Source organism: Balaenoptera musculus, chromosome 10, assembly GCF_009873245.2.
Source record: "Balaenoptera musculus isolate JJ_BM4_2016_0621 chromosome 10, mBalMus1.pri.v3, whole genome shotgun sequence".
NCBI lineage: Eukaryota > Metazoa > Chordata > Mammalia > Artiodactyla > Balaenopteridae > Balaenoptera > Balaenoptera musculus.
The window spans coordinates 97,554,686-97,579,814 of record NC_045794.1 but is presented as its reverse complement, the minus strand read 5'-3'; the positions used below and the strand labels follow the sequence as shown (position 1 = coordinate 97,579,814).

Here is a 25,129-nt window from a genome sequence, read left to right as displayed (position 1 = left end):
AAGAGAGTGTGAACCTCATAGAGAGGAAGGATTGGTTTAAGTTTGAAAAATACAAGCTAGTGCTTTAAGTTTAGCTCTTAAAAGTCTTCACTGCAAAAAAGGCAGGTCTCTAGGCAAGATAGGTCCACTCCTTTCCTAGATTTGGTTTTATGCCTTCTGGAAAAAGGAGGGTGAAAGCTAGGAAATTGAATGAAAATAGACATTGTTTCCATTGGAGGAGACAGGCTATGCAGAGCATAGCATCCCTCAAGGTAAAGTGTGATAGCTCCATCACTCATTTTGGATACAAAACTCCAGGGAATAATGACGGGGGTCCAACTTCATGCCAACTGAAGATGAACTGACCTCACAAAAATTTTTCCATCTCTAATTTCTGTGTCTACTTCTTACCAAGATGGTCCCTGTCTCACCCTCCACACATGGATGAGATGATGTAATAGCTAATTTGGCCAAGGATCGAGGAGCAAAAATAAAACACAGTTCAGTTATTGTTCAAACAGCGATGTTTAGTTGTACAACACATAAAGTCTAGCAACATTTACACAACCAGTTTGAGCGTCTGTTTGCTTACTTTCAATTGGGAAAATTAACCATAATGTCACCAAAAGGTTGGCTGGGACTGGTAACATTTAAGAAATGGGTCGTTCTTGCATCCCCTAGGCTTGGGCCTCTTGCTCCATCAGGACTTGGTTGTAGATGAATGGCCCACAAGTCACCAGCCTTGGAGCAAGTTGTGTCCAGGTGGAAATGGTGGGGCAGTGGGCAAGGGGTATTCCATAAAGACATAGTGTGTGGGGCGGTGGCAGCCGACATTCGCAAACATTCATGCATCTGATGCGGGGCTGTGCCCTCCACTGGGGATTTTCCACTAGCCTATAGTGACCAACTGTGGCCAGGCTGATTCATTGCTCACGTTAACAGAGTGGGGGAGGGGGTGGGGTGGAGTAGTCAGGGTGGGTGGGAAGAGATTCCCTCTTATTGCTAAGTGGACAGAACGGTGCTTTTTTCCTCCTAGAGTTCACATCCTGTGACTTTCTGGAGTTTTGTGTGTGCATTTAGTTCTTATTTAAAGTTTGAGGATAAGGAAGTCAACTCCAGGAATGTCTCAGGAAAACCACGCTCCCTAAGTGGCTGCATTATGGGGCAGGGAGGGTGTGTGACGGCCCTCCGGGCCAGCCACAAGCAGTGATTTTTTAAAAAAGTGATCCTAGCCCTTGCTCCGCCACATCTGTAGTGACCCATCCTTATAAATAAGCTTTGAGCAATGAAGGAGACACCCTCGTCCCACCTTGGGGCTCACACAGCTGACATCAACAAATCTGACAAGCAGAAAAGTTGCTTTCTTGACCCTTTAAGGAAGCCAAGAGTAGCTCATGCAGATGAATGGACAGGGAGCAATGCCGTTTCCCTTGGAGATGGTTACAAGTAGCCGGTATGGGTTTGCAAGCGCAGAAGGAGCTCTCGGTGAGCTCCTTCACCCTACAGATGGCCTAGGACCAGCTGACACAGACGATGGAGGAGGGCAGTGCTGGTGAGAACTCCATTCCACTGGGAGGAGAGGGGTGGTTTGGATGAATGGAAGAAGCAACTGTCCTAAAGAGGCAGCTGGCCCCTCCCACCGGCTGAGGGCTGAGAGGGGCCGTGGTGTTGGCTGGACACGCACAGCACTAAAAAGGGCGTGGCCCTGCAGCAATAACAGCTGAGAGGAATGGAGGGAGGAGCGGCGCTTGAAATGGCCTTCATTCTGCAGTGGGGCAGGGGGTGGCTGGCACAGGTGGAAGGACAGTGCCCAGGAGGCCTTCTCCCTGCAGGGGGGTTGAGAACGGTTGAGGGTGTGGAGACCAGCAGCTGGCAGCAGACATATAAAACAGCTTCTCCAGGGAGGCTGAGATCATGATTTAGGGGCGCCAAGCATCAGTCTCCTACTCAGCCTCTCCAATGCCCCCCCACCCCCCTCACCCCTAGACCTTCCCCGCTAGGCCGTGGTGTCTAGTCCCACGTCTCCATATAAGCCAGGGATCCCTCTTCTGCTGAAATGTAGCAACCTCTGGGCTCTGACCCTGCCGTTCTTCTATCCTGCCTGGAATAACTTTGTGGGTGAGGGAAGATGTGGGTTGGATTGGTAAGGAGCTTCCAGGAAAGATTGTGACCATGAATTTTGGGCCACTGGCAACATGATCACCTGCCGCTTTCTCCTGGTCCACTGAACCTTGGTCTTAAGTCTATGTGTTTTCCTAGCACCTGAGTGATAAGGGACTATAAATGCTTGGATCTGTAGGGGAACCAGTAAAACACCTAGGGTTAGACCAGGAGATGGAACAGGAGGTTGTAAGAGGCTACTGCAAACTGTATCACTTGTTTCCCCAGCCCCAAATTTCAGCCACCTTACAGACTAAAGGAGAAAGAGTAACTTGTTTGTAAAACAACAGGGGAAATATATGCATTAATAAATACAGGGCTGAAGGGAAAGGCAAGAAAAGGCTACATGTATGATTGTGGGTATCACTGGGAATGTCTACAGGGGCCAGGAAGAGGAACTGGGGAAAAGCAGAGAAAGACAGACAAAAATGCAATTAGCTTCAACATGAGAGAGAGAGTGAGACAGAGAGATAATAGAAGAGAAGTAAAGGGGGAGGGGGTCAAGTATACACAAGAAGAAGAGAGAAACAGAAGCCAGCTTTAAGGAGGAAGAATCCTGATGGAGAGAAGGGAGGTGTGGTTTAAGATTGCCAAACTACCAAGAAACACAAATACTGTATAGTGTTCTTGATACTTCTTTAGACTCAGTTCTTCTAGAACTTAATGCCTAAAAAAGGTTGTCTCACTTGACCAGCACATGTGCTTCTTTAACCAGTGGGCACCGCATAACTCGCTGTGTCTCCTCTTTTGCTGGGCCGACCACAAGCTCAGGGCCATTTTCAGCGCTCGACTGCAGAAACTTTCTTTCCCATGCCTCTCTATAAATCCGATTTCTCTTGAAATCTCAGTTTGTACTGTCCCGTGATTTAAGCGATGATTTTATTTTAAGTGGCTTAAAGTCGTTTTTGGAAGTAGACTGGGCATAAATCCTAAATATAGAAATGAAGCTAAAGTGGATTAGGGTAAAAAGAAGTGAAAAGTCAGAGGGGGCAGAATGAAGGAAGGAGGGAAAGGGGGGGAAAGAGAGAAAGTGGAAGCCGAGGGGAGCGAGGCAAGGGGAGTGCGGAAAGCAGCAGTCTTTGGTGGTGACAGGTAGTAGCTTTTGGACGGTGAACGCGACACGGACCGAAGGGTGGAGCTCTCTTCTCCACTTCTAGGTACTAATTCTTTCTGCAGGAGCCCAGCTCTGGCCTACTTCTCTGCTCTCCCCTGACCTTTCTTTTCCCAAATAGTCCTAGCCTTACCTCAGACCACCCCGGACTTACAGGCAGGGTTAAGTCATCAACTCCCCGTCCCCTCCCAGGTCTAGCTCCACAGACTGTCCTGGGAGAATCTCTGCAGTCCCTGTTTGCAGGTGGGTTTCAGAGGTAAGAAAGCATTACCTGTGGCTCACCTGCTCCCATCATTTTTAAATGAAACCTCCCCCAGACCACTTGAGTGAGGTACACGGCTTTGTTCTGGGACACAAGGAAAGGAGACAGATAATGGACAGCCATGGAGGAACCAAACTTACAAGGGACTTTCCAGGGAGGGCAGTAAAAATACCTCACCCCTGCACAGGCACACACACATACACACACACAAGCACACACACACACTCTCTCTCTCACACACACACACACACACTGTAGACAAGATGCTCCACAATTACCAGATAGGCCTGTGGGACAGGAGAGAAAGGAAGAAGGTGGTTGGTGGTGGTTTGGAGATGTGTGTGCGTGGAGAAGTGGGTATGTGTGATGATACAGAGAAAGGGTCGTCATGGGTTACTGTCGTGGCTTTCCTCTGTGTCCACGCTCACCGGAGGGAGGCCTCCATTGTCATTGAGCCGCTTGGCCCTGTAGGTCTCATAGTGGATGTTGTGTGTCACTTCCTTGAGGTCCTGGAGGTGGGTCCTGAAGGACACAGGGTGAGAAGAGAGAGGGATGTGATTAGGGGCGGGAGGAGGAAGAGGGGACCCATGTCTGAGGTCCACACATCGCGTCCATGGCCTGGACCCACTCCAGAGAGCGAATGATACCTCTTGAGCCCCTTTTCCTTTGAGACGGGAGCTGGGACTGGAGCAGAAAGCTCTGTCAGAGAGACCTGGGGGCTGAGGAAGTGGATCTGAACAGACGGCCTCCAGACCCCAAATAATTAAACCTGCCATCTGACGGGAGGGGTGCATCTTACCTGATGACAAAGTCTCGAAGCAGGGCAAACTCACAGTGGTTGAGGTTTTCCACTGTGAACAACAACAAAAAAAAACAGGTGGTCATTTCACTAATGCAGCAACACCAGCAGGTGAATTTCTGTTCAGGTCATGGAGGCATTTAGGAGGGAGCCACGGGTCAGGCTATGGTCATCCTTTCAGAGGTGTGCTCATCTTGGCACTTCAGTGCATTGGATTTTACTCATTGAACAAGTATTCATTAAGTAGCTAAAGTGGCACAATACTACTCTAGACTCTGTGGAATAAGCACTATTATATTTCCCATTTTATAGAAAAGGAAACTAATACACAGGGAGTCTAAGAAACCTGCCAAAGGCCTAAGACACAATGCCTATCTTTAAGGAGCTTATAATCTGACTGGAAGACAGTAACACACATAGAAAATAACTGTGCCATCTTAAAAAGGTCATGATGGCTTGATAAGTTTAATTCAACATAGACTGAGTGCCTACTATTTGCAAATCACTTGCCAAAGACTGTGGAAGCAGAAGAGGATTAAGTCATAAACCCTCTTGTCTCACAATCTAATGGGTAGGACAGATATTCTCATAATTCAAGGCAGATGATGAGAAAATGCTATTTTTTTAAAAATCCCAACAAAGGGTCATAGAAAAATGAGAGACAACACGATAAAATGGGATGAACTTGGTTTTGGAATCAAAATATCTGGGTCTAAAATCCAAGTTTCACCACTAACAAGCCATGTGATCTTGGACAGGACACTTAACCTGTCTGAGACTCAAGTGCCTCAGCACGTGATGTTCTGAGAGCAGCCACGCCTACCCTGCTCCTCTCCGAGGGCATCATAATGAATGTGATCGACTGAAGCGATTCTCTGAGAACTTTCAGAATCACTGTGACCTTCTCAAGGTCACATCGTTCCTAATAAAATGAAAATGGCAACATCTGAACAACCCTTCAGGAGTTTTTCAGATCATGCCCCCTTTCAGGTGAAAACCTTTCTCTGGTTTTTCTGATTCTTATTAATCTCTCCATGTTCTGAACTCCTTTGACCCTCGAGCTAGTGCCTCCTGGGCAGGTGCTAAATCCATCTTTTATTGCTTCCTGCCTGTGAGCCTCATCTTCCCAATTAGACTGTAAGCCCCTTACGGCAGGGTCTGGCTGACATTCATTTTATATCTTACATCCTAGGACTGTGCCTTGACCTATAGATGCTTAATAAATAAGCAAAATTGACCAGCGGCCAGTTCTTCAAGAAGATGCATTGAATTACCTTCAATGATCCCCCAGGGAGTTTTTCTGCCGAGGACCCGCTTGCCATTCACTTGGTACTCCTTGTCACTTCCCACCACAGCGAAAGGCATGCTCTCCTGCTGAGAAACCAGACACACGTGCATGTCATCCTCCTACCATCTGGGCCTCCAAGGGCAGGATGGAGTACGGTCCTGGGCCTCTAGCCTTGAACTGCACATTTCTGAAGCTCAGTAATCCCAGTGATGGCAAGGGCAAGGCTCTTGTCTCTTAAAAAGAGCACTGGTCTGGGAGTCCGAAGGCCTGGGTCCAACCCCGATTGCTCCCCTGCCCAGCTGGTTAACCTCAGTAAGTCAGCTTTCCTACAACTGGAGAATGCTTCATGCTCTTCAGCACTTTATCAGGTTTGGTTTGATTTGGAACAACTCTGTGAGATAGCCAGGAAAGACAGACCTCTTAAACGACACCTACACAACTGACTGCCAAAGTAACTGAAGCTTTACACTGTCTCTCCCACTGGCAGAGGCCCACACCCGCTGACCTTCCAGAGCTCAGAGGCTGCTTTCTGATGTGCGTAGGCCCCTCTGCTCCACCAGGTGTCTGTTCCCAAATCTTTTTGCCTGGTGTGTACTTGTTGTTGTAATTGGATAAATTAACTATTATATAAGCTGAGGACATAGCAGTGTGGAGAGTTGTTTCTCTGAAAATTAAGTTGAATGTTTCAGAAAGACTTGATAAAGGTGAGTTGCTTTTGCATTCAGAGCGGACTTACCTTCAAAGAAGAGGGCTTGTCTCTCTATGAAAAGAATGTTTAATGAATGTATTAAAACATTTAAGATTTATATTAAAACATTTATTTTAAAACATTTAAGATTAATGTGCTTCATTTTTAAAATGATTTCTTCACTTCAATTGACTTTTTCAATTAACTGACCAACTACCTGTCTCTACATCAGGTAAGGGGCTTCTACCAGGTTACCACACTTGATGAAGAAGGAGACTCAAGACCGAAGCAAGTGAGTGATTTGTCCCAGGTTACAGTGGTTAATGGAAAAGCTCAGACTAGAACTCAGGATTCTGATGTAGAATTACGGAATAGTAGAAGTTTAGAATTGAGAGGGATCTTAGAAATCACATAGGTCAGTGGTTTCCAAGCCAGGTTTCATGAAGCCTTAAGATTCCCAGGAGAGGGACTTCCCTGGTGGCGCAGTGGTTAAGAATCTGACTGCCAATGCAGGGGACACGGGTTTGATCCCTGGTCTGGGATGATCCCACATGCCGCGGAGCAACTAAGCCCGTGAGCCACAACTACTGAGCCAGCATTCTAGAGCCCTCGAGCCACAACTACTGAAGCCCATGCGCCCTAGAGCTCGCGCACCACAACTACTGAAGCTCGCACGCCTAGAGCCTGTGCTCCGCAACAAGAGAAGCCAACGCACCGCAACAAAGAGTAGCCTCTGCTCGCCACAACTAGAGAAAGCCCGTGCACAGCAACGAAGACCCAACGCAGCCAGAAAAAAAAAAGATTCCCAGGAAATACCCCAAGGGCTGCTCAGAAGGTAGGGCTGTGCCTGTGTCGCTTAGCCAAAGCAGCTCTGTTTTTGTGTTTTATATATTGGAGTCTGTCTGACATTTAATTTTTTTAAGCGTTCTTCTAGGGAAAAAAAAAAAAAAGAGCCTATAAGCCTCTGAATTTTATAGAAGGGGAAACTGAGGCAGAGCTCTGATAGAGTATAGATACTTTGGACCCCAGCCTGAAGCTTTTCCTGCCTGTGCCCTTCCATCACCCCATACCCTGGTTTTACTTGGCCCTGTGGGGGAAGGCTTTTGTGTGTGAGAGGCTTTTGTGTGGTCTGGGGATGGACGGGAGCGTTGGCTTTCTGGGTGCAGGGTTCACAGTCCTGGCCAGCGCCCCAAGTCCTCATCCTCTCCCATGACACTTCTGGTCTGGGTCAGGCAAGGTGGGGCAGGGAGTATGGAAAGGGAAAAGCAGGTTGAAAAACAGAAGTGGTACATGATACACATCCCTGGGGGACTAAGGCGGGCATCCGTGTGATGAACAGAGTCCCAGGCACCTACCCGGATTTTGTCATTCTCTGTCTTGTCCTCCAAATCCTCATCAAATTCCTTCTGGGGGTAGAATTCAATGCCATTTACTTCAAGCTCCTTTCGAACCTAGAGGTGGGGAGGAGAAGCATGGTAGCCAAGTGTCAGGATAATGGGAGAGAGGGCTGTGTGTGCATGTGCAAGTGTGTGCATGCTGAAGTCAGAGGGGTGAATGCAGTCTTTGATAATCCAGTTATCTCTGAACTCTGAGGCCCTGGGCAGCAGGAGGATCCTGAACATATGGGAGCCCCAATCCTACAATTACCATAGCCCACCCCAGCCTGCGATGAGGAAGAGTCTGGGGGTATAGCTTGTTTATCTTAGGGTAAGATTAGGATTTAGACAAGCAGTACAGCTTGGAACAGATTCCACATGGGCAGTGCTCATGCCATACTTGTTATATTCCTGTTTGCAGGGAAGAGAGGTGCATCGCCCCCACCCCCAGCCTCTCTGTTTATCCTCTTTCAAAGCTCGGCTTAAGTCTCCTCCTCCAGGAAGCCACCCAGTATCTTTTCAGTAATCTACTTGATTGTAAGTTTCTTAAAGGCAGCAACTGTCTTTATACTTCTGCATCTCCCCAACCCCGTCGCCTGTGTGTCCGACACAGGATAGAGCTTATGGAAAATAATAAGGACTAGCAGGCAGTTGATTAATTAGTCCTTCAAGCAGCCTAACAGTGAGGAGTGCTTTCTCATGTTCACGGTGATTTATGTGTTCAGAGGTCTTTGCAGGTAAGTTTGGAGGGCAGGAAGAAGGCTGGAGCTGCACTAACTTCTCTTCACTGTTGGTCCCCAGATACCACCAGCCCAGCCTCTTTAATGGTTGAGTAGGGGCTGGGTGGGAAGCGGGGTAGAGGGTGGATGTGATAATGAAGGATAGGAGAGGGCTTGGACCAGAAGAGGGGAAGGCAAGGAAGGGGACAGGAAAAGGAGGAGGGGGCTTTCTCACCCTTTGCTTGAATTCAGACTTCTCCTCCAGGGTCATGGTGTCAGCCTTAGCAATGACAGGGATGATGTTCACAACTTTGCTGAGGTGTTTCATGAACTCCAGATCGAGAGGTCGCAAGCTGGGGCCCAGAGAAGGTGGGGAGTCAGAGCCACCGTGCCCTCCCCCACTCAGCCACTGCCACCATTCCAGGGGCACCCTTGGGACAGGAGGACTGGGCTGGGAACTGGCTGAGGCCAGGAGGCTGCTCCCTTTCCTATCTGACACGCATCCACCATCTCAATGTGCAGAAGAGACCCCGACTCTCCACCCACACATGGTCCACCACCTGTCTTTCTCTTCTTCGGTTCCCATGCAAATCCTGCCTTCTTTAAGCCCCACTCAAACCACGCCTTCGTGACATCTTTTCTGACCTGAGATTTCTTTCTCCTGGGAACAGCTGTGGACTTCTGTCCCTACCCAAATGTCCTTGTGTCACGGTTACATGTGTGTGTCTATTCTGCCTACAAGACAGCACTTTTTGACAGGCCTCCTCCCAGCCCCCAGTTAGTCCTGCAGGGGTCCATCTGGGGGCCTGACCCCTCCCCCTCTGAGGGGCCAGCTTCCTCTGGACTCTGGGGCCCCAATGTGGCTCTAGTTTGCAGTCCAGGGGACTCATTCAGTCAGGCTATCTGCTGGCTTGCTCTGACCTTGGGTCCAGGTGCTAGGCAGGGGTAGCGCAAACTTTTTGTTGAGTTCCTGAGCTCCTCCATTGAAAACCTGCTGAGTATCTGATTCCTCCAAAATTGGGGGCCTGCCTTGCTTGTGCCATCTTCTCAAGAATTGAACTAAGCTGGGCTTAGTGATAAATTACGAGACAGCCGCCCTCTGCTCGCCTACTTGGATTGCTCCATTCTCTCCTGGTACTCCCTATCATGTAGCCCCGCCTGATACTCAACAACCAGAGTTCCCAGCATGCCCTGTTTATTGCCAGTCTTCATCTCTAGACACCTGGCTCCTCATGCTGGGCTGGCCGCCCTCCAAATGCCTACAGCTGGGTCCCACCCCCCCAAAAACACCAGCCCCAATTCAGTAGCCCAGCCCCCCCCCCATTTCACCCGTCTTACTGCCCCCGACCCCAGGCTTGTGCAAAGCAGGTATCTCTTGAACAAATGAGGAGCATTTTGCGCACATAAACCAACTTCTGTCTGCTGGCACAGTCGTGCTATGGTGCTAGAACACCAATGGGCAGCGTAGGGGCTGATGTTGGTCAGCTTCACTCTCCTGGCAAGAAACTCTGGGGAATCACAGGGCTGTGACTATACTGGGGCCCATCTGGCCCTCCCCAGCTGAGTCCAGGTAACGGTTACCCACTACAGGTTGGGCACAGATGATGCAAACTAAAGCCAGGCCCAGCAATGGGGGTGGGACTGGTACATACGAGTGTCCCGTCGGGGAGATGAAGTAGAGGCAGCAGTGGACACGAGTGTCAGGGATGCGTTTCTTCCTGGCTATGTTCACCTCCTCCTTCAGGAATTTCTCATACTGTTCATTGATGTATTTCTCAATGGGCTCCCAGCTGGGGGGTGGGAAGAAAGCAGATGGATATCCCAGAAGGACAGGACGTGGGAGCTCACCTTAGACATGGTCAGGTAGCAGTCCCCTCACATCCGTCTCATTTCCTACCTCCCCTGGTGGGTCTAGGTTACCTGCTGACTATTCTCCCTCGGCCTCCCATGGATGGCTTTCCCTGTTAGCAAGAGCAGAGCTCTCCTGGGGACCTAGCTCTCTGACTGGGCTAAGGGAACCTGCAGAACCCCATCCCACTCCCGACAGCAGCACACACTTTCCCCACATCCATTACTTATTAGCTGGGCAGCTCTGGGGAAATCTCTGCCCCTCTCTGAAGCTGTTTTCTCATAAGTAAAAAGAGAGTAACAATAGGTGCCTGGAGAGATGCATATAAGAATCAGAAAGAACAGGTATAGTACTTAACAGAGCAATGGCACATAGCAAGTACTCAGTCATGGCAACAATTCATTGATAACAATGAATAATAACCCTTCTCTGTCCAGGAGTGTGTGTATAGCCAGAAAAGAAGGAAACCAGCCACTTCTCTAAGATCAATACAGCCAATTCCTAGGTGTGTTGCTGAGTGGTCCTGTCTGTCTGGGGCAGACCCCAGCTCCCTCACAGAGGCACAACTGTCACCATCCCTGTCTGGGAGCAAACTCCTGCCTGGAACCTTCTGTAAAGTGGGGAATGTCACTTGCCATCTGGTTCTACAAGGATTAAGTCATTAGTCACTGCAGCCGCTGACCTACAATATACCCTGAAAGGAATTCAGGACAAAGAACAGGATAAGGCTCTCTGCACTTTGGGAAAACAGGGAAAACAGGCCCTTAGATAGCTGTATTTCAGAAAAAAAAATTTTATGGACCCAAATCCTTGCACCTTCCCCTATTAGAAAAGCATTAAAATCTTAACTGAGATATCTGATCCTTGTGACGAGCCTTTTGCTGAGATGTTTGCTTGACTCTCCGTATCCCCCAGCCAGAAGTCACACATATATTGCCTCTCCCCCACCTCTTCAGAGCAGGTCCTCAGAACCATCTGAGAGTCTGTCTCCCTGGCTACAGTCCTCAGTGAGACAGTGAATGAAACCCAACTCACAGCTCTTACGTTGTGCTTTTTTTTCACAGTCGACCCTTCCGTCTATGTCTGGGCAGTGTATTTCACCCCTTCTTGGCTGGACGCTGACTGCAGCTTTGCTCTGTGGATTCCCAGAGGCAAAGATTCTCCATGGAAACTCCCCTTCCTCCTGTTTTCCACCCGTTCTCTCTTTGTCCGGGGCTATAACATCTGGCTCTCAGGCCAAGCTCCCTGCCACAGCCTTCAGGCCAGCATGGATTTGCACCCCAGTTCTCCTGCCTATTATGACAGATCCACTCCCATCTCCAGGCAATCCCTCAGCTGACATTCCCTCTATACTGTCCCCCTCCATCCCCGTACCTGGGCCCCATGTGGACCTCTTCCCTTGCCTCCTGACAAACCCCCTCCCCTCTTTCAGCAAGTCTTCCCGCTTAACCCCTCAGCATGGAGGGCGCAGACGGTTTTCAGTGTGAATGAATCTGCACCACATTCAGTATCTGCCTTGCAGAGTCTTTAGGGTGGAAATCTCACAGGCAGACATACCAGTTTTCATTGTTGATCTGGTCTCCAAAGCCTGGTGTGTCGATGACAGTCAGCTTCATTTTGACACCGCCTTCCTCTATCACTGGGGAGTGAACAGAAAAGGCACCAGGATGCCGCAGAGCAACTAAGCCCGTGTGCCACAACTACTGAGCCCACATGCCACAACTACTGAAGCCCGCGTGCTTAGAGCCCATGCTCTGCAACAAGAGAAGCCACCACAAGAAGCCTGCGCACTGCAACGAAGAGTAGCCCCCGCTTGCCGCAACTAGAGAAAGCCCGTGTGCAGCAACAAAGACCCAACGCAGCCATAAATAAACAAATAAATAAATAAATTTCTTTAAAAAAGGCACCAGGAAGGTCACTCCTCCAGCTGACACCAGGTGCCCCTACCAGCCGGGGGGAACCTGGGCGCCTTCCTTCTGCAGGACTGATTATTGGAAAAGTCGAGTTCAGGGTCTTCAACACCTTTGTCCATGCTGTTCCCTGCGCCTGAAATGCCCTCCTTACCCCTTCTGCCTGTCTAAATCCACCCAGCCTTTGTCATCCAGCTCAAATCCTACCTCATTCCTTTCTAATTCCCTCACCCCCTTTTCTGGACTTACAGTGTAAGGAGTTGGCTCCCTCGTGTTTAGGGCTTAATTCTATTCTGTCTTGAGGTTGCCTTTCATCTGTCTCATTCCCCAAGAAGCCCCATTCTTTCCCTTTTCTGGCAGAGGCTCCTCTGAACAATGCCCATCGGGGTCCCTGCCTGGTCCTCACCGTGCCCGATAGCTTTGATCTCCACTGTCTTGGGAATCTTCTCTTCCCGGTTCCAGCTGGAGGCCTTGCGGCTCACTTGGGATTTGAAGAGGGTGTTGACTAGCGTTGACTTGCCCAGTCCACTCTGACCTGCAGCAAGACAGGAGGAGGATGAGAAAGCAGGGAGACCCCATGCCCACCCGCCGAGCCTAGTATCTCTCCCCTGAGCTTACAGAATTCTAGAGCTGTGATCCAGGCCCTTGACTGACGGCTCACTGGGGAGGCAAGGGGCTGAGTAGGGAGAGCAGGTGGGTGGGAACGGTTTCCTACTTACTGGTGAAGGACCTGGGGGAATGTTAGTTGGATTCCACATTCTCTCCTTCTGGAGCCCCAGGACCACTGGGAAAGGAACAACCTCTGCATTTGTCTCGTGTAGTGGTTTTCGGTTTTGTTTTGTTTTTGCTTGACCTAAGTTTTTAATATTTAATCATATTAAAAGTAAAGACAGAGTTACTTTGCATACTGACACTGCAGTTCTGCAGAAGATTTCATTCCAAGGGAGAGTTCCACACTAAAAAATATTTGAAAACCACTGGCCTGAGCAGTGCTTCTCAAACATGCACAAGAATCACACCGGCAAGCCTGGCAACTAATGAGTGGCATTGGCATCACCTGGATGCTGGTAGGAAATGAGGTATCCCAGGCCCCAACCCAGCCCTATGAATCAGAATCTGCATTTTAACAGGACTTCAGATGAATCAAATGGGCAATAAAGTCTGAGGTGTGCTGGTCTAGAGCATTCCTGTCATATATTAGGAAATGGGCCCGGCAGGGGGCTGGAGCCTAAGGTTCTAGACTCAACTGTGCTTCTTCCCTGAAGCCTTGGGCTAGCCATGTTTGCTCCTCTGGGCCTTAGTTTCTCTTTACTGATTGGACTGTGGGGAGGGAGGGAGCTGGATGAGACCAGGGATGGCAAATAAGGTACATTTCTCAATCCAACTGAGCAGCTGGCACTAGCCACCTGCCTAATATGTTTAAAAGGCTACCTCTGGGCTCGGTACTGACTGCGCGCAGTGACTGACCCGTGATGAATGCCACAGGCACTGCCGGGGAGAGGAGTGGCCCACCTTGCTAGAACTGGCGGTAGAGTGGTGAACAAGACATCATCCTCACCCTCAAGGAGCCATTTGGTGTGAGGGAGACAAAACATAAGCGGACAGTGCCAAAGGGAATCTAATCCAGTCTCTCTGGGATCAAGGAGGACTTCTACTAAGAAGTAATAAGTAAGCTAAAACCTAAGAATGACTTCAAATGACCCATGAGAAGCTGGGGGGCGGGTTCTAGAGAGAGCGAACAGCATACACAAAGGCTAAGAGGTAGGAAAGAGCATGGCAAGTCCAGGAGAACTGTTCCTTATAAGTGAGGAGTCGAATGCTACATGGGAAGTGGTAAGAGATGAGTGGAGAGGTAGTACCAGGCCAGGCTAGGAATTTAAACCCTTAAACTTATGAAAGATTTTAAGTAGGATGTGTGACTTGAGTTTTGCAGGTTGGAAAAATTATTCGGTCACTGGTGGACAATGGATTGAAGGAGACAGGAGACAGAGAACCAGGAGAAAAAGAAGTTCGCACCAGAAAGTAAATCAACTTACGTCACCAAGCACACTGTTTAGTTTAGCCGATGTTTTTTACAGCAAGACTTTCCAGATGATTTACACTCTGGCCTAGCTCCTTATGTTTGAGCAGCACTGAGTCAGGTGGCCCTGGTAATCCAGGGGAGAGATCCACTCGGCCTAGGGTGGTAGCAGTGGAGATGGAGAGAGGTGGACAGACTTGAGAGATATTTACCAGGTAAAATTGACCGTATTTGATGATTGACTGGATTGGGGGATAAAGGAGGAGGAAAGAAGGATGATGCCCAGATCCCAGTTTCAGCAACAGAGAGAATATCTCACTGAGATCAGGCAAAGGCCCCTCTCTGCTCTTACATTCTGTGACCCAGTGACCCTACTTAGTGACCAGTGTCCTGGAAATTCTCTCTAAGCTTGAAAGCACACAAAAGATCAGAAAGAAGACCACCTTTCATCCGATCCTCCCCCAGCTCTTGAAGGCAGGGGAGGACACTGGTGATGCCCCCCGTGTGCCACACACACAAAGGCAACTTGAGCACAGCTGCAAGGCTGCCTGTGTACAGCCAGGTAGTGATGAGGCCACAATGACCACCCACCCACAGCTCCCACCCTTGGATCACCCAGCCTTGTGGGGAGAAAGGGGTCAGGCCTTTGTGATCAGCACAGTGAGATCTTTCCTCCGAGAAAGAGCTCATTCTAGAGAAGCCAGGGCTGAGGCCATCCTAGAAAAAGAATCGGGATCCTGGGTGCTGCCCGCCACCAGGGCCTCCAGGGAACCCACGGCCTCCATACCAACGACCATGATGTTGAAGTCGAAACCAGTCTTCATGGTCTTCTTGCGCATCTGCTCGATGATGGTGTCGATGCCAATGTAGCCCAGCAGGTTGGGGTTGATGCTGACGGGCTTCATGGGCACTGCCGGCTTAGGCCTGGGCTCAGGCACCAGCTCTGACATGGCTGCGTCCGTCCTGGTCTCCGGGAGCCCTGAAAAGCCAAGGTGGGTGGGGTGGGCTAGAGGAAAGCAGAGGTCACGTGGAAGGCACAGTATTATTCTCTGGATACAGAATCATACAGAGTCGGGCCTGGAAGGGACCTGACATGTCATCCAGTACAGGTCTCTCATCTCACAGATGAGGAGACTGAGGCCTGGGGGGGAAGGGCTTGCCTAAGAACACAGAGCAAGTCAGATGCAAAATCTGGACCAGTACCCAGACCCTCCAGTTGCTGGGGCGCTTTCATATGCACCTCGCTGCTCCAAAGAACCATATCTGTGTCTCTAACCCAGGGGTTTCTCCACCTTGGCACTACTGACATTTTAGGCCAGATAATTATTGCAGGGAGCTGTCCTGTGCATTGTACGATGTTTAGTGACATCCTTGGCCTCTGCTAGATGCAGGTAGTAGCCCCCCTAGTTTAATGACCAAAAATATTTCCAGACAGTGACAAATGTCTCCTGCGGACAACAGTGCCCCAGCTGAGAACCACTGATCTAAGAGATGTCTGGGGTTATTCCGACCTGAGTCCTGCCTCCCCCAGAAAAAGGGCAAAGACCTTTTAGGATACTGGACCTAACATCTGTTGACTGCCTGTCACTGATCCAGTTGCTTGTCTTTTAGAAGCACATGGGGAGACTTCCCTGGTGGTCCAGTGGCTAAGACTCTGTGCTCCCATTGCAGGGGGCCCAGGTTCGATCCCTGGTCAGGAAACTAGATCCCACATGCCACAACTAAGTGTTCACATGCCGCAACTAAAGATCCCACACACCGCAACTAAGACCTGGCAGCCAAGTAAATAAATAATTTTTTTTTTTTTTTAAAAAAGGAGGAAGCACATAGGGCTGCCCCATCTCTGCAGAGTGAGCATCAGTCCTGTCTCCCAGCCTCCGTGTCCCCCCTGTTCCACAAGCACTGCTGCAAAGTAAGGAGGTCTGTGCCCTGAGGTGCCCCAGACACCCTCCGAGCCTTAGTTTTGAGTCTGAGGGGGAATAAGTCTCCCCTTTTGACTGTTGGGGAGAGGATGAGACCCAAGTAGGGGCCATCACTGACCTAGATGACATGACACAACGTGTTCTTGGGATGGTGGGTAGCAAAAGAAAGGGGAGGCTGAAATCACAGCCCTTCCCCAGTGGAGAAAGGCAAACATCCCTCTGGGTCTGGCAGATCATGGGTATATTCACATACAAGAGAAATCTGTGTGTTTCCTCATCAGGCCACTGTCCACCAGGGTGGGTTTCAGGATACAGCAACTCCATTTCCCTCCCCGTAAAACGGGGGTGTGTGGTGATGTGGAAAGAGCCTGGCTCTGCCGCTTGCCAGCTTTGTGGACTTGGGCAAACCACCCCGCCTCCCATGCGCCTGCTTCCTCCTCTGTACTCTGTAAACTGGTTAGGATGGTGATTAAGGCTGTAGAGAGCACTGCACACGAGGTATATGCCTAGAAGCACCCGCACAGCGCCTCACTGTTCCAGACCCTCTTGCTCCTGTCCCTTTCAAGTTCACAGACTGTCAGGAGGGGAAATGAAGTGGTGCATGTGGAAGCACTTGTTAAAGGGAGGTGCCCCAGACACTAATTACACCGCACAGTTACTGGACTCCACGCTCTCCAAAGGCCCTCTTCCAGCTCTGCCATTCTAGAATCCTATGGTTCATGGTTACCACCCTGCAGAGTCTCAGGCTCACAGAGAGAACTGATGGAGCAGCAGATGGGAAAGAGGGTGAGGGGACAGGAGTACCTCCCTCCCCCACCCCCAAACCCAGCCAGGAGGCTGTTCTTGTACCCCTACCACCTGGTCCTTCCACTGGTCCTGGCAAGACTCTCTCTCTCTCAATTGGAAACCATCCTTTCCTTGTCACTCCCAGACACAGCCAAATCTGACAAAGTCTCAGGACCTCCTCAGGGCCTGGCATGGCTCCCTCCTGCTTCCCAGGAAGCTGTTGCCAGCCAGGCGGCCCCAGAAGGCAGCAAGATTGGCTCAGCCCTGCAGCAGCTGATTCTCAGCAGCCTGGCCTCCACCTCCACTCTGCATGTGGCTCCCGGACCCAACTCAGCACATCTGCACTGGGGGCCAATGCCCCATTTTCCCTGCCCAGCTGCTCGCACGGCTGGCCCCATTCATCTCCCTCATGCCTCTACAGCCAGCCCATTTGGTCTCCACAACCTGCGTTGTGAGATAGATCCATCAGTGTGTATGTGTGTGTTGGGTGGGCGGGGTCTTACCTCATTTTACAGACCTGGAAAGTGAGTCTAGTATTTATTTATGGGAGTTTTGTAAGTATTTTTGTAAAGTGTGTGTCCTCACCATGGCCTGCTCAGCCCTGGCCTGTCAACTGCAGCATCTTCAAAGATCATTCCCAAAAAGACAGACCCTGGTTGCAAGAAGGGGCCGGCCTACCAGATTCCAAGGCAACTTCTAGGGGCTACAGCAGGCCTGCTGCAGGTCCAGCACGGGAGCAGATCTCACCTTCATTCTTCCATCAAGCACCTATGAGCACCCATAGAGCTCCTGCTGGCAAGCTGCCCCTCCCAACCACGTGGCAATTACAACCACCCATCAGCCACAATTACTGCAAACCTGTGGTGGGTCACTGGGTCACAGCCTTTGCTGGAAGACCCTTTGCTCACTCCAACCCTTGGCTAACTCGTACTCTTTTTTCACCATTCAGCCCAAGGGCTACCCCTCAGGAAAGCCTCTGCTTTCCCATCTCATGTGGATGCCTCTCTTCTGTGCTGCCTCGGCCCCCTGACTTTCTAGTCATCACATTCATTCATTCACTCACTCCATCCCATCCATCCCATCCAGGCCATTCCATATGCTGTCAAATGGGAGTCTACTCCAGCCAAACTTTAGATTAAATGCCAAGGACACTTTTGGACCCCAGACAAGGTCCTTGCTCCCAAGGGCCCACTGTTTGGTGAGGGTGCCTGACAAGTACATAAAGCCCTCCAGGGCACAGGACAAATGCAGCTCTGGAGCTGAATTCTGTAGCTCCATCCTCTGCCCTTACAGCTCCCCTGGTCCCGCTATGCCAACTCCAGGTGGCCCATACTTGACTCCCAGCTGGATGACCCCTGTGAGCCTCAGTGTTCTCCTCAGGAAAATAGGTACAGTACCTACCTTGCTGGGTTGCTATGAAGCTTATACAAAAGCATGGACATAAATTACCTGGCACTGAACATATGCCAGTTCCCACCCTTCTTCAGGGCAGGAGCCTCGTCTTATTGATTTCTGTGCCCCAATGAACCTAGTATAACAAGACACTCAGCAATGAATGAATGAATGAATGAATGAATGAATGCAAGCCTCACTGCAAGGCAGATGTTACTTCAGAGCCATCACTTTTCTCCTCGCTCAGATGCTGCTCCCTTGGCAGAGCAGCTGACCTCCACCCAGCAAATGGCTCTTGTGTGGGCCACAGTCACGGAGGTAGACTCTGTTATAAGACTTTCTCCTTCCCCTGCAACAGGGATTGGAGGGGGGCTCCCCAAGGGTGGGCAAGAGCTCAGGATGGGGTCACAGCAGGATGTAGCTCAAATATGCCACCCTACCTAAGTGGTTCTTGGGGCTCCTCCTAAGCTCTCAGCTCTCTCAGGGCCCCTGGAGAGGAGGGGATCTGTCTGCAGCACCCCCTGCCAGGAGCCACCTGCCCATCAGTGCTCCAGGAAGAGACATTGTCCACCCGACTCAGCTCTAGCTTAGTCCCCACAGAAACAGCACCTCCCCCCATCCCTGTGCCAAGCAAGGACCCTGGTGCTTTCTTTTACAGGCAAATGAATGGCTTTGTCTTTGTCTGGCCCAGGGACCCCACCCCTCTGTTGGGAAGGTGGCAGCAGGGGGAGGGGACCTTTCCAGAATAGCACCTTCCTCCCTGGCTTAGTGGGGATCCAGGGGGTGGGGAGGCTCTTCCATGGGGAGCTGGAGATCTTCCCCAGCCCCCAGCCCCTAGCAGCCTTCAAGACACCGCCCCCACCCGCAGAGGCAATTCCAGCCCACCCCAGCTCCAGCCCCCGGCTCTCAGAAAAGGAATCACAAAAGATATCTTAGTACTTTCCCATTCACAGAAGTAAATGGCCCTGGGATACCCCTGCCTCCATCCCAGTCCTCTGGAGGCCAACGAGTTCCCTTGGAGACCACCAGCTGGTGCCTGTCTCAGTGTGCGCCTGTGTGTGGGGGAAGGGGTCTGTGTGTCAGCGCACAGGTCTCTTGTCTCGCTGTAGGTGGTCCTGATACCTGTGCGTGGTGTGCATGTGTGTGCACTTCTTGGTGTGCTCCAGTGTGGAGCTTTCTGTGGGCATCTGGCTGCCTCCTCGCTTCTTCGGGGGTCTCTGTATCTCTCCGCGTTTCCATATGTGCATTTCTCCGGGCTTGTACATCTTGGGGTGTGTGCCACCGTGTATGCGTGTGCCCGTGCGTATGTCACCGCGCATGGGCTCCTCAGCGCATCAACCCTCCCCCTGGTAGCATCTCCAGCCGGGCTTTGGGGGCCGCAGCCTTCTCCCGGCGCGCGCCGGTGGCCCTGCCGGCCTTCCTACCTTTGGACATGAATCCTCCTTTGTCTCCGTTCCTCCGGGAAGATGCTCAGGGCGCGGGGCTGCAAGGCTGAGCTGGACGCGGGCTCCTCCTGGGCCGAGCAGACCCTGAAGCCGGGCCTCGCCCCTCTGCGTTCTCCGCCCACCCGCCAGGCCCGCGGCCCGGCAGCGCCGTCCCCGCGCCCCGCGCTGCCGCGCCCGCCCGGGACTTCGACTCGGCTAGCTCGGCGCAGCGCTGCCCCGGCCCGCTTGCACCGATGCCGCCGCCGCCGCCGCCGCCGCCGCCGCTGCCACCCGCACCACGTGACCCGCCCGCCCCGCCGAGGGCCCCTCCCCCTCCCCCTCCCCCGGCGTCCTCGCCCGCACCGGCTCCCCTCCCGCCCGCACTCGGGAGCGGGCACCCAAGGCCGGCTGCGGGCCGCCGGGGAGGCGCGCGGGGGCGCTGCGCCTGCAGGCTCGAGGTGCCGGGCGGGGCATGGTTCCCGCATCCCAGTCCCGGTCCCTCCCCCTCGATCCTGCTCCCGGCCTGTTACCCTCTAGGCCCGGGCGGGGCGGGGAGCGCAGCGGACCTGTGGGATCGGCGGGAGGCGATGCGCGCGCGTGAGTCACGCGGTGGTTGGGATGCTGGGCTGGTTCAACGCGGTTCTGACCAGATGCGGGTGCCTGTAGAACCCTGCCTGATTCAGGAGCCCGGGTTCCAGGCCTGGCTCTAGGATGATGAGCCCTGTGACCTTGAGCTAGTCAGGAACTTTCCTGAGCCTCAATTTACCCGTCAGAAAAATCATTCTTGCATTCAATCAACTTGAATGGACAGCATATTGCAAGGCCTTGAGGGGACAGGAATGAGGATCATCATTTCTGTCCTCAAAGAGCTCTGGGTCTGGTGGGTCAAGACAGAAAGCTGGACTGTCCTAATGCAGGGGGTGGGGTGTGCACAGGGTACTGTGGGTGCAGGGAGGTGGGCACCCACCGGGTACTGTGGGTGCAGGGGTGAGGGCCCTTGGTGAGGGCCAAGATGGAAAGGCAAATATAGGTGCGAGGGAAGAAGGGAAAGCAGTCTATGGAGAGACCCAGAGGCGAGAGCTGCATGGTGCTAGGGACAACAGAGCTCCTGGGTGCACCAAAGCAGGGAAAAGTCCAGACAGGGATATAGAGCTAAGAGGCTGGAGAAGTCCAAAGCCTTGGAAGCCAGGCTAAGGAGCTGGACTTATCAAAGACGATAACAGTGAGTCACCAACAGCTGTTAAGCAGAAAGTGCTGCCATGAAATATATGAGTCCCTGTGGCAGCTGTGTGGAGGGGCAGGGGGTGGCCTCACAGGGACAGAGGGATGGAGAGGAGGGGACAGACAGCCAAGGACTGAGGAGGTTGATCAACAGAGTTGGAATTAGACTGGATGGGATGAAGGAGAGAGAAAGATGAGGAAGAGGAGGATACCCAGGTTTCTGGTATGGTGGTGCCTGCAGCTGAGGGGGTGAGATCAGGGAGGGCAGAAGTCAGGAAGAAAGGGGGCTGCCTCTAGACATGCCCGGGAGTTGTCTGGGTAGAGGGGTCTGGCAGGCCACTGGCTGTCTACACCTGCATTTTGAGAGAGAGAGCTGGGCTGAAGATGGAGGGAGAGCTGAGGTCCCGTAGGGAGGAGGGAAGACCAGAGCCTGGGTGGGCTGCCCCAGGCTGAGTGTGCAGAGGGCAATGAGAAGGGGGCTGACAACCTCCAACGCCAATTAAGCCACTGGACTGGATGCTTTCCAAGCATCTGCCAGACCCAGAATCTCTGAGCCTTTGAAATGTTGGGAATGAGGCTGCCCAAAGTAGAATTCCAAGATCTGGGTTCCCATTAGCTTACTGCCACCAACCAGCTGTGTGACTTTAGGCATGTCACAGCCTCTCTAAGACCAAATGAACTTCTAGCCCTTGTGTTGACCTGCTTATACTTCTATGTAGGACTTCCAACCTACAAGTCCCCAACTTACCTTTCAGGACTAAAGGGCTGGGGGTAGGGGACCGAGAAAAAATTCCAGGTGAGGCACCTTTTAAGCAACAGCCATCTTCCTGAAAGGCCAACTGGGGATGATTTAGAAGGTCTTGGGTGAGATCACTATTCACATCTAGAGGAGCCTGGCAGTGTCGACTGTTAGACAAATCACCACTTACGGAAGTGCTGGTCTATATTTTCGTGTAGGTGGTTTGCTTTTCAAGCTGGACTCACCTATAGATCACTTGATTATTTCAGCTCTTCAGGGAACAAAGAAACAATCATGGAAGATGCTAAAGGACAGACTCAGCATAATTGCTCTCCCACAGATTACCCCTGTAAACCCTCCTTCTGATGGCTTCCCTCAACCTGACCTCTGACTGGCAGGTTGGGACCCAGTTCAGGGTGCATCCCCTGTGTTCTGCCACTCAACCCCATTCCCTCTTCTCCCAGCTCATTCAACTCTGACTTTAAAGTCCCCCAGATCTATCCAAGCATAATACAGCTCCAGGCTCATACACCCCAGCAGTCCAGCGCATTCCCAGCCCAGCTCTTTGCATTTACCTTTGGTTTCTCTGGCCAGGTCCAGCATGGTGAGCCCTGTGACCCAGTCTGTGGCAGCATCTGCTGTAGCATGGTCCAGGGCTGCGTCTGTGCTTCTGCTTGGCATTGATGGGTAGGTGACAGTGTCTGATCTAGTCAGCTTAATGACACTGTCCAGTGTGGTCTCACCAGTGACTGGGTCTGGGGTGACTGGCACAACTGAATGCATGGCTGTGCCCAGCCTGCTTGTATCCAAAACAAGAGAATCCGTAGTCATGTCCAGCTTGGCTATATTTGCCCTAGCCAACACCATGGCTGTGTCCAGCTTGACTGGATCTGGTGCTGCCACTTCCCTGGCTGTACCCTCTGTGGTTGTATCTGGCTTGGCTGTGCCTGCTGTAGCTATGGCTTTGCCCAACTTTTCTGGGTCTGGCGTCACCACATCCATGACCGTGCGTGGCTTGGTTGTGCCTGCTTTAGCCAAGTGCATGGCAGAGCCCAGTTTGCTATCCAGATGAGGGCACTCAGTGCTTGTGTCCAGTCTAGGTGTGTTTGGTGTAGCCAAGTTGACAGCCAAGCCAGGCCTATTGGTGGCCATTGTGGATAAATGTCTGGATGTGCCTGGCCTCGTTGTATCCAGAGTAGCCAAATCCATGGCCATCGCAGGCCCCGTGGCAGGGATGGCCCTTTGGAGATGCAGCCGGGGTCTCTGAATACCCCTGGACCGGGGCTTGCCTCTTCCTGGAGAAGCTCTGGTAGGCACATGGGCAGTCATTGGGACAGGGTGCCTCTGACCCACCAAGCCTGGCCCTGCAGGACCTGGCGGAGTCTGAGCTAACTGGGATTGGAAAGGCAGGGTCAGGCATGAGCTCACCAGGGGCTTCTCCACTACAGGCATCCTGCTGGGCTTGGCCAGACCTGGGTGACCTGGGCCCTCGGAGTGGACCCTGTCCCCTGGCACTAGGGTCACAGATGGTGAGTCAGGAGAAGGCAGCCTCCCTCCTCTGTGGGTGGCAGCCTCCCTGCCCGGGGTAGACACCTGTTCCCAGTGAGAAGGTAGGGGGCCCAAGGGCCATGCCTGGCTGTGCTGGCGGACTGTTAGGGAGATGGAGCTGAGCTTCCTTGGTGCCAGGCTCTTGCCAGTCTCCTGTGGGGGCACACTCCACGCCCTAGCTCCAAGGCCTGGTCGGCCGGAAGCCTGTGGGATGTGGCTCTGGGGGAAAGCATCCAGATGGACGGCCTTCTTGAGAACAGGGATGAGAGGCGACACCCCTCCAGGGAGCTTTGAGGGGCGGGCAGGGCGCCCCAGTAGGTGGCTGCGGGGGAAGGAGGTTCCAGCGCCTGGGGCTCCGTGAGGCTGCATCTCAAAGTTGTGGTCCATCCAGGTCTTTCGTCTTCCCCTGATTAACAGAGAAAAGGGGCCAAGCAGGGGTGAGGTGCTCGAGACTGCAGGTGCTGGCCTTCCCCCTCCTGACTAGCAGCTAGCGCTCCTCTGAAGGGGCCTTGTTTGGGGGACTGTCAAGTCCTCAGTGGAGTACACATGTCCCTTCCTACAGCCCTCCTACAGCTCCCACCTGCTACATGCCTACACACCTCACACACATGGGCCCTCTCACACACACACACCTACCAAGATACCAGGTGAATGTGGAAGAATGTTCCAGCAATGGGTGGAATCCAATGAGCAGGCTGCCCCGGCATGAGGAAACTTCTCCCTTTGCAGGCGAGTGGCCGTGGCCCCTCTATGGCCAACTCCATGGAGGTCACATATACATGTTCAGGAGCCCCAGTGGAGGGCAGTGGTTATTGGAAGCCTATCTGCCTCTTCCAGAAGGGGCCAGAGGACTCTGGGTTCCCACACACAGCAGCCAAAATAGGAGTTCAGGCGTCCAGGTAGGAGACCAAGAGATGACCAGTTTGACTTGGGAACAGGGTCTGCACCTGGGGCTCCTGCCCGGAACCAGGAAAGAGCCCTGGGCTGGCCTGCTGCTGGAGCTGAAATCGGAGCCAGAATTGGAGCTGAAGAGGGCCCTGGACGAGGTGAGCCTTGGGAAGCAGAGAAGTAATGAGCATTCACAGGGTACTTGTCCAGTGAACAAGCCACAGTACCTGCCCTGGGGGGACCGGCCATCCCCAGGGGCACCAGACAGTGAAGCAGGCAGAGCTATGCTGGAGGTGAGCCTTGTGGGGGAAGCATTAGCTCAGCCTTTGGGGTTAAAGGAGGGAGGCTGGGCCTGGGGCTGGGGGAATTCACACAGAAGGCCCAAAGGTGAGGAAATGTGGCATCTTTCTGAAAATCCTCCATGGGGCTCCCAGGCTGTATCGTGGGGGAGGGGCGAGACAAGGCTGCAGGTGTGCTGGGGCCCAGGCCAGGCCACAGTGATGCTCAGGCCCTGGAAGATGACCTGGTCAGATCTGCAGGTGGCCACTCCAGGACTGTGTGACGGCAAGATCAGGGGGAAGAGAAGTGGAGGCAAGGAGAGAGTTCCCTGGTGGCCTAGTGGTTAGAATACTGGGTTTTCACTGCCGTGGCCCGGGTTCAATCCCTGGTCAGGGAACTGAGATCCTGTAAGCCTCCCAGCAAGGACAGCAGCGAGTTGAAACACTCTGTGAGCTGGGGGTGGGGCTGGAGAAGGCTGAATAGCACAGAGGAAGCAGCAGCAGGATTGCCAGGACATGGGGAGTCAGGGAGGGGGCGTCAAGGACTCTGGCTGGTGGTCTGCATGGATGAGCCATTCCCTGAGGGGGGCTCCACAGCTCCCAGGCGGCCAGCTGGTGCACGCTCTGGGCTCCATATACCCACCCTCTGGAACAAAGTTGTTTCTGTTGCTTTCAGCACAGCAGGTGGGGACATGATACTGCTGAGGGGGGCTGGCAGCAGGTGCTTATGGGGAGAGTGTGATTTTATGGCTAGGGCCCTAAAGTTTGGA

The 25,129-nt window shown here is 52.4% G+C and overlaps 1 protein-coding gene across 5 annotated transcripts; it reads right to left on the bottom strand.

Annotated features, from left to right (window-relative positions):
* Positions 1-485: 485 nt before the first annotated feature.
* On the bottom strand, positions 486-23,595 carry SEPTIN3 (septin 3). Of its 5 annotated transcripts, none has more exons than XM_036866940.1 (12): positions 19,686-19,869; positions 14,949-15,140; positions 12,548-12,676; positions 11,789-11,870; positions 10,035-10,172; positions 8,618-8,735; positions 7,643-7,738; positions 6,336-6,359; positions 5,586-5,685; positions 4,312-4,363; positions 3,941-4,034; positions 486-1,805 (listed from the first exon to the last, which is right to left on the bottom strand). In XM_036866940.1, the coding sequence occupies exons 1-12, from the start codon at positions 19,693-19,695 to the stop codon at positions 1,740-1,742; spliced, it is 1,101 nt and encodes a 366-aa protein (XP_036722835.1). In that variant the 5' UTR covers positions 19,696-19,869; the 3' UTR covers positions 486-1,739. The 5 variants fall into 5 exon arrangements, with proteins under 5 accessions (XP_036722835.1, XP_036722836.1, XP_036722834.1 ...); XM_036866941.1 differs by having other exon boundaries at positions 5,586-5,682; XM_036866939.1 differs by lacking the exons at positions 6,336-6,359; positions 19,686-19,869 and adding an exon at positions 22,221-23,595.
* Positions 23,596-25,129: the final 1,534 nt, after the last annotated feature.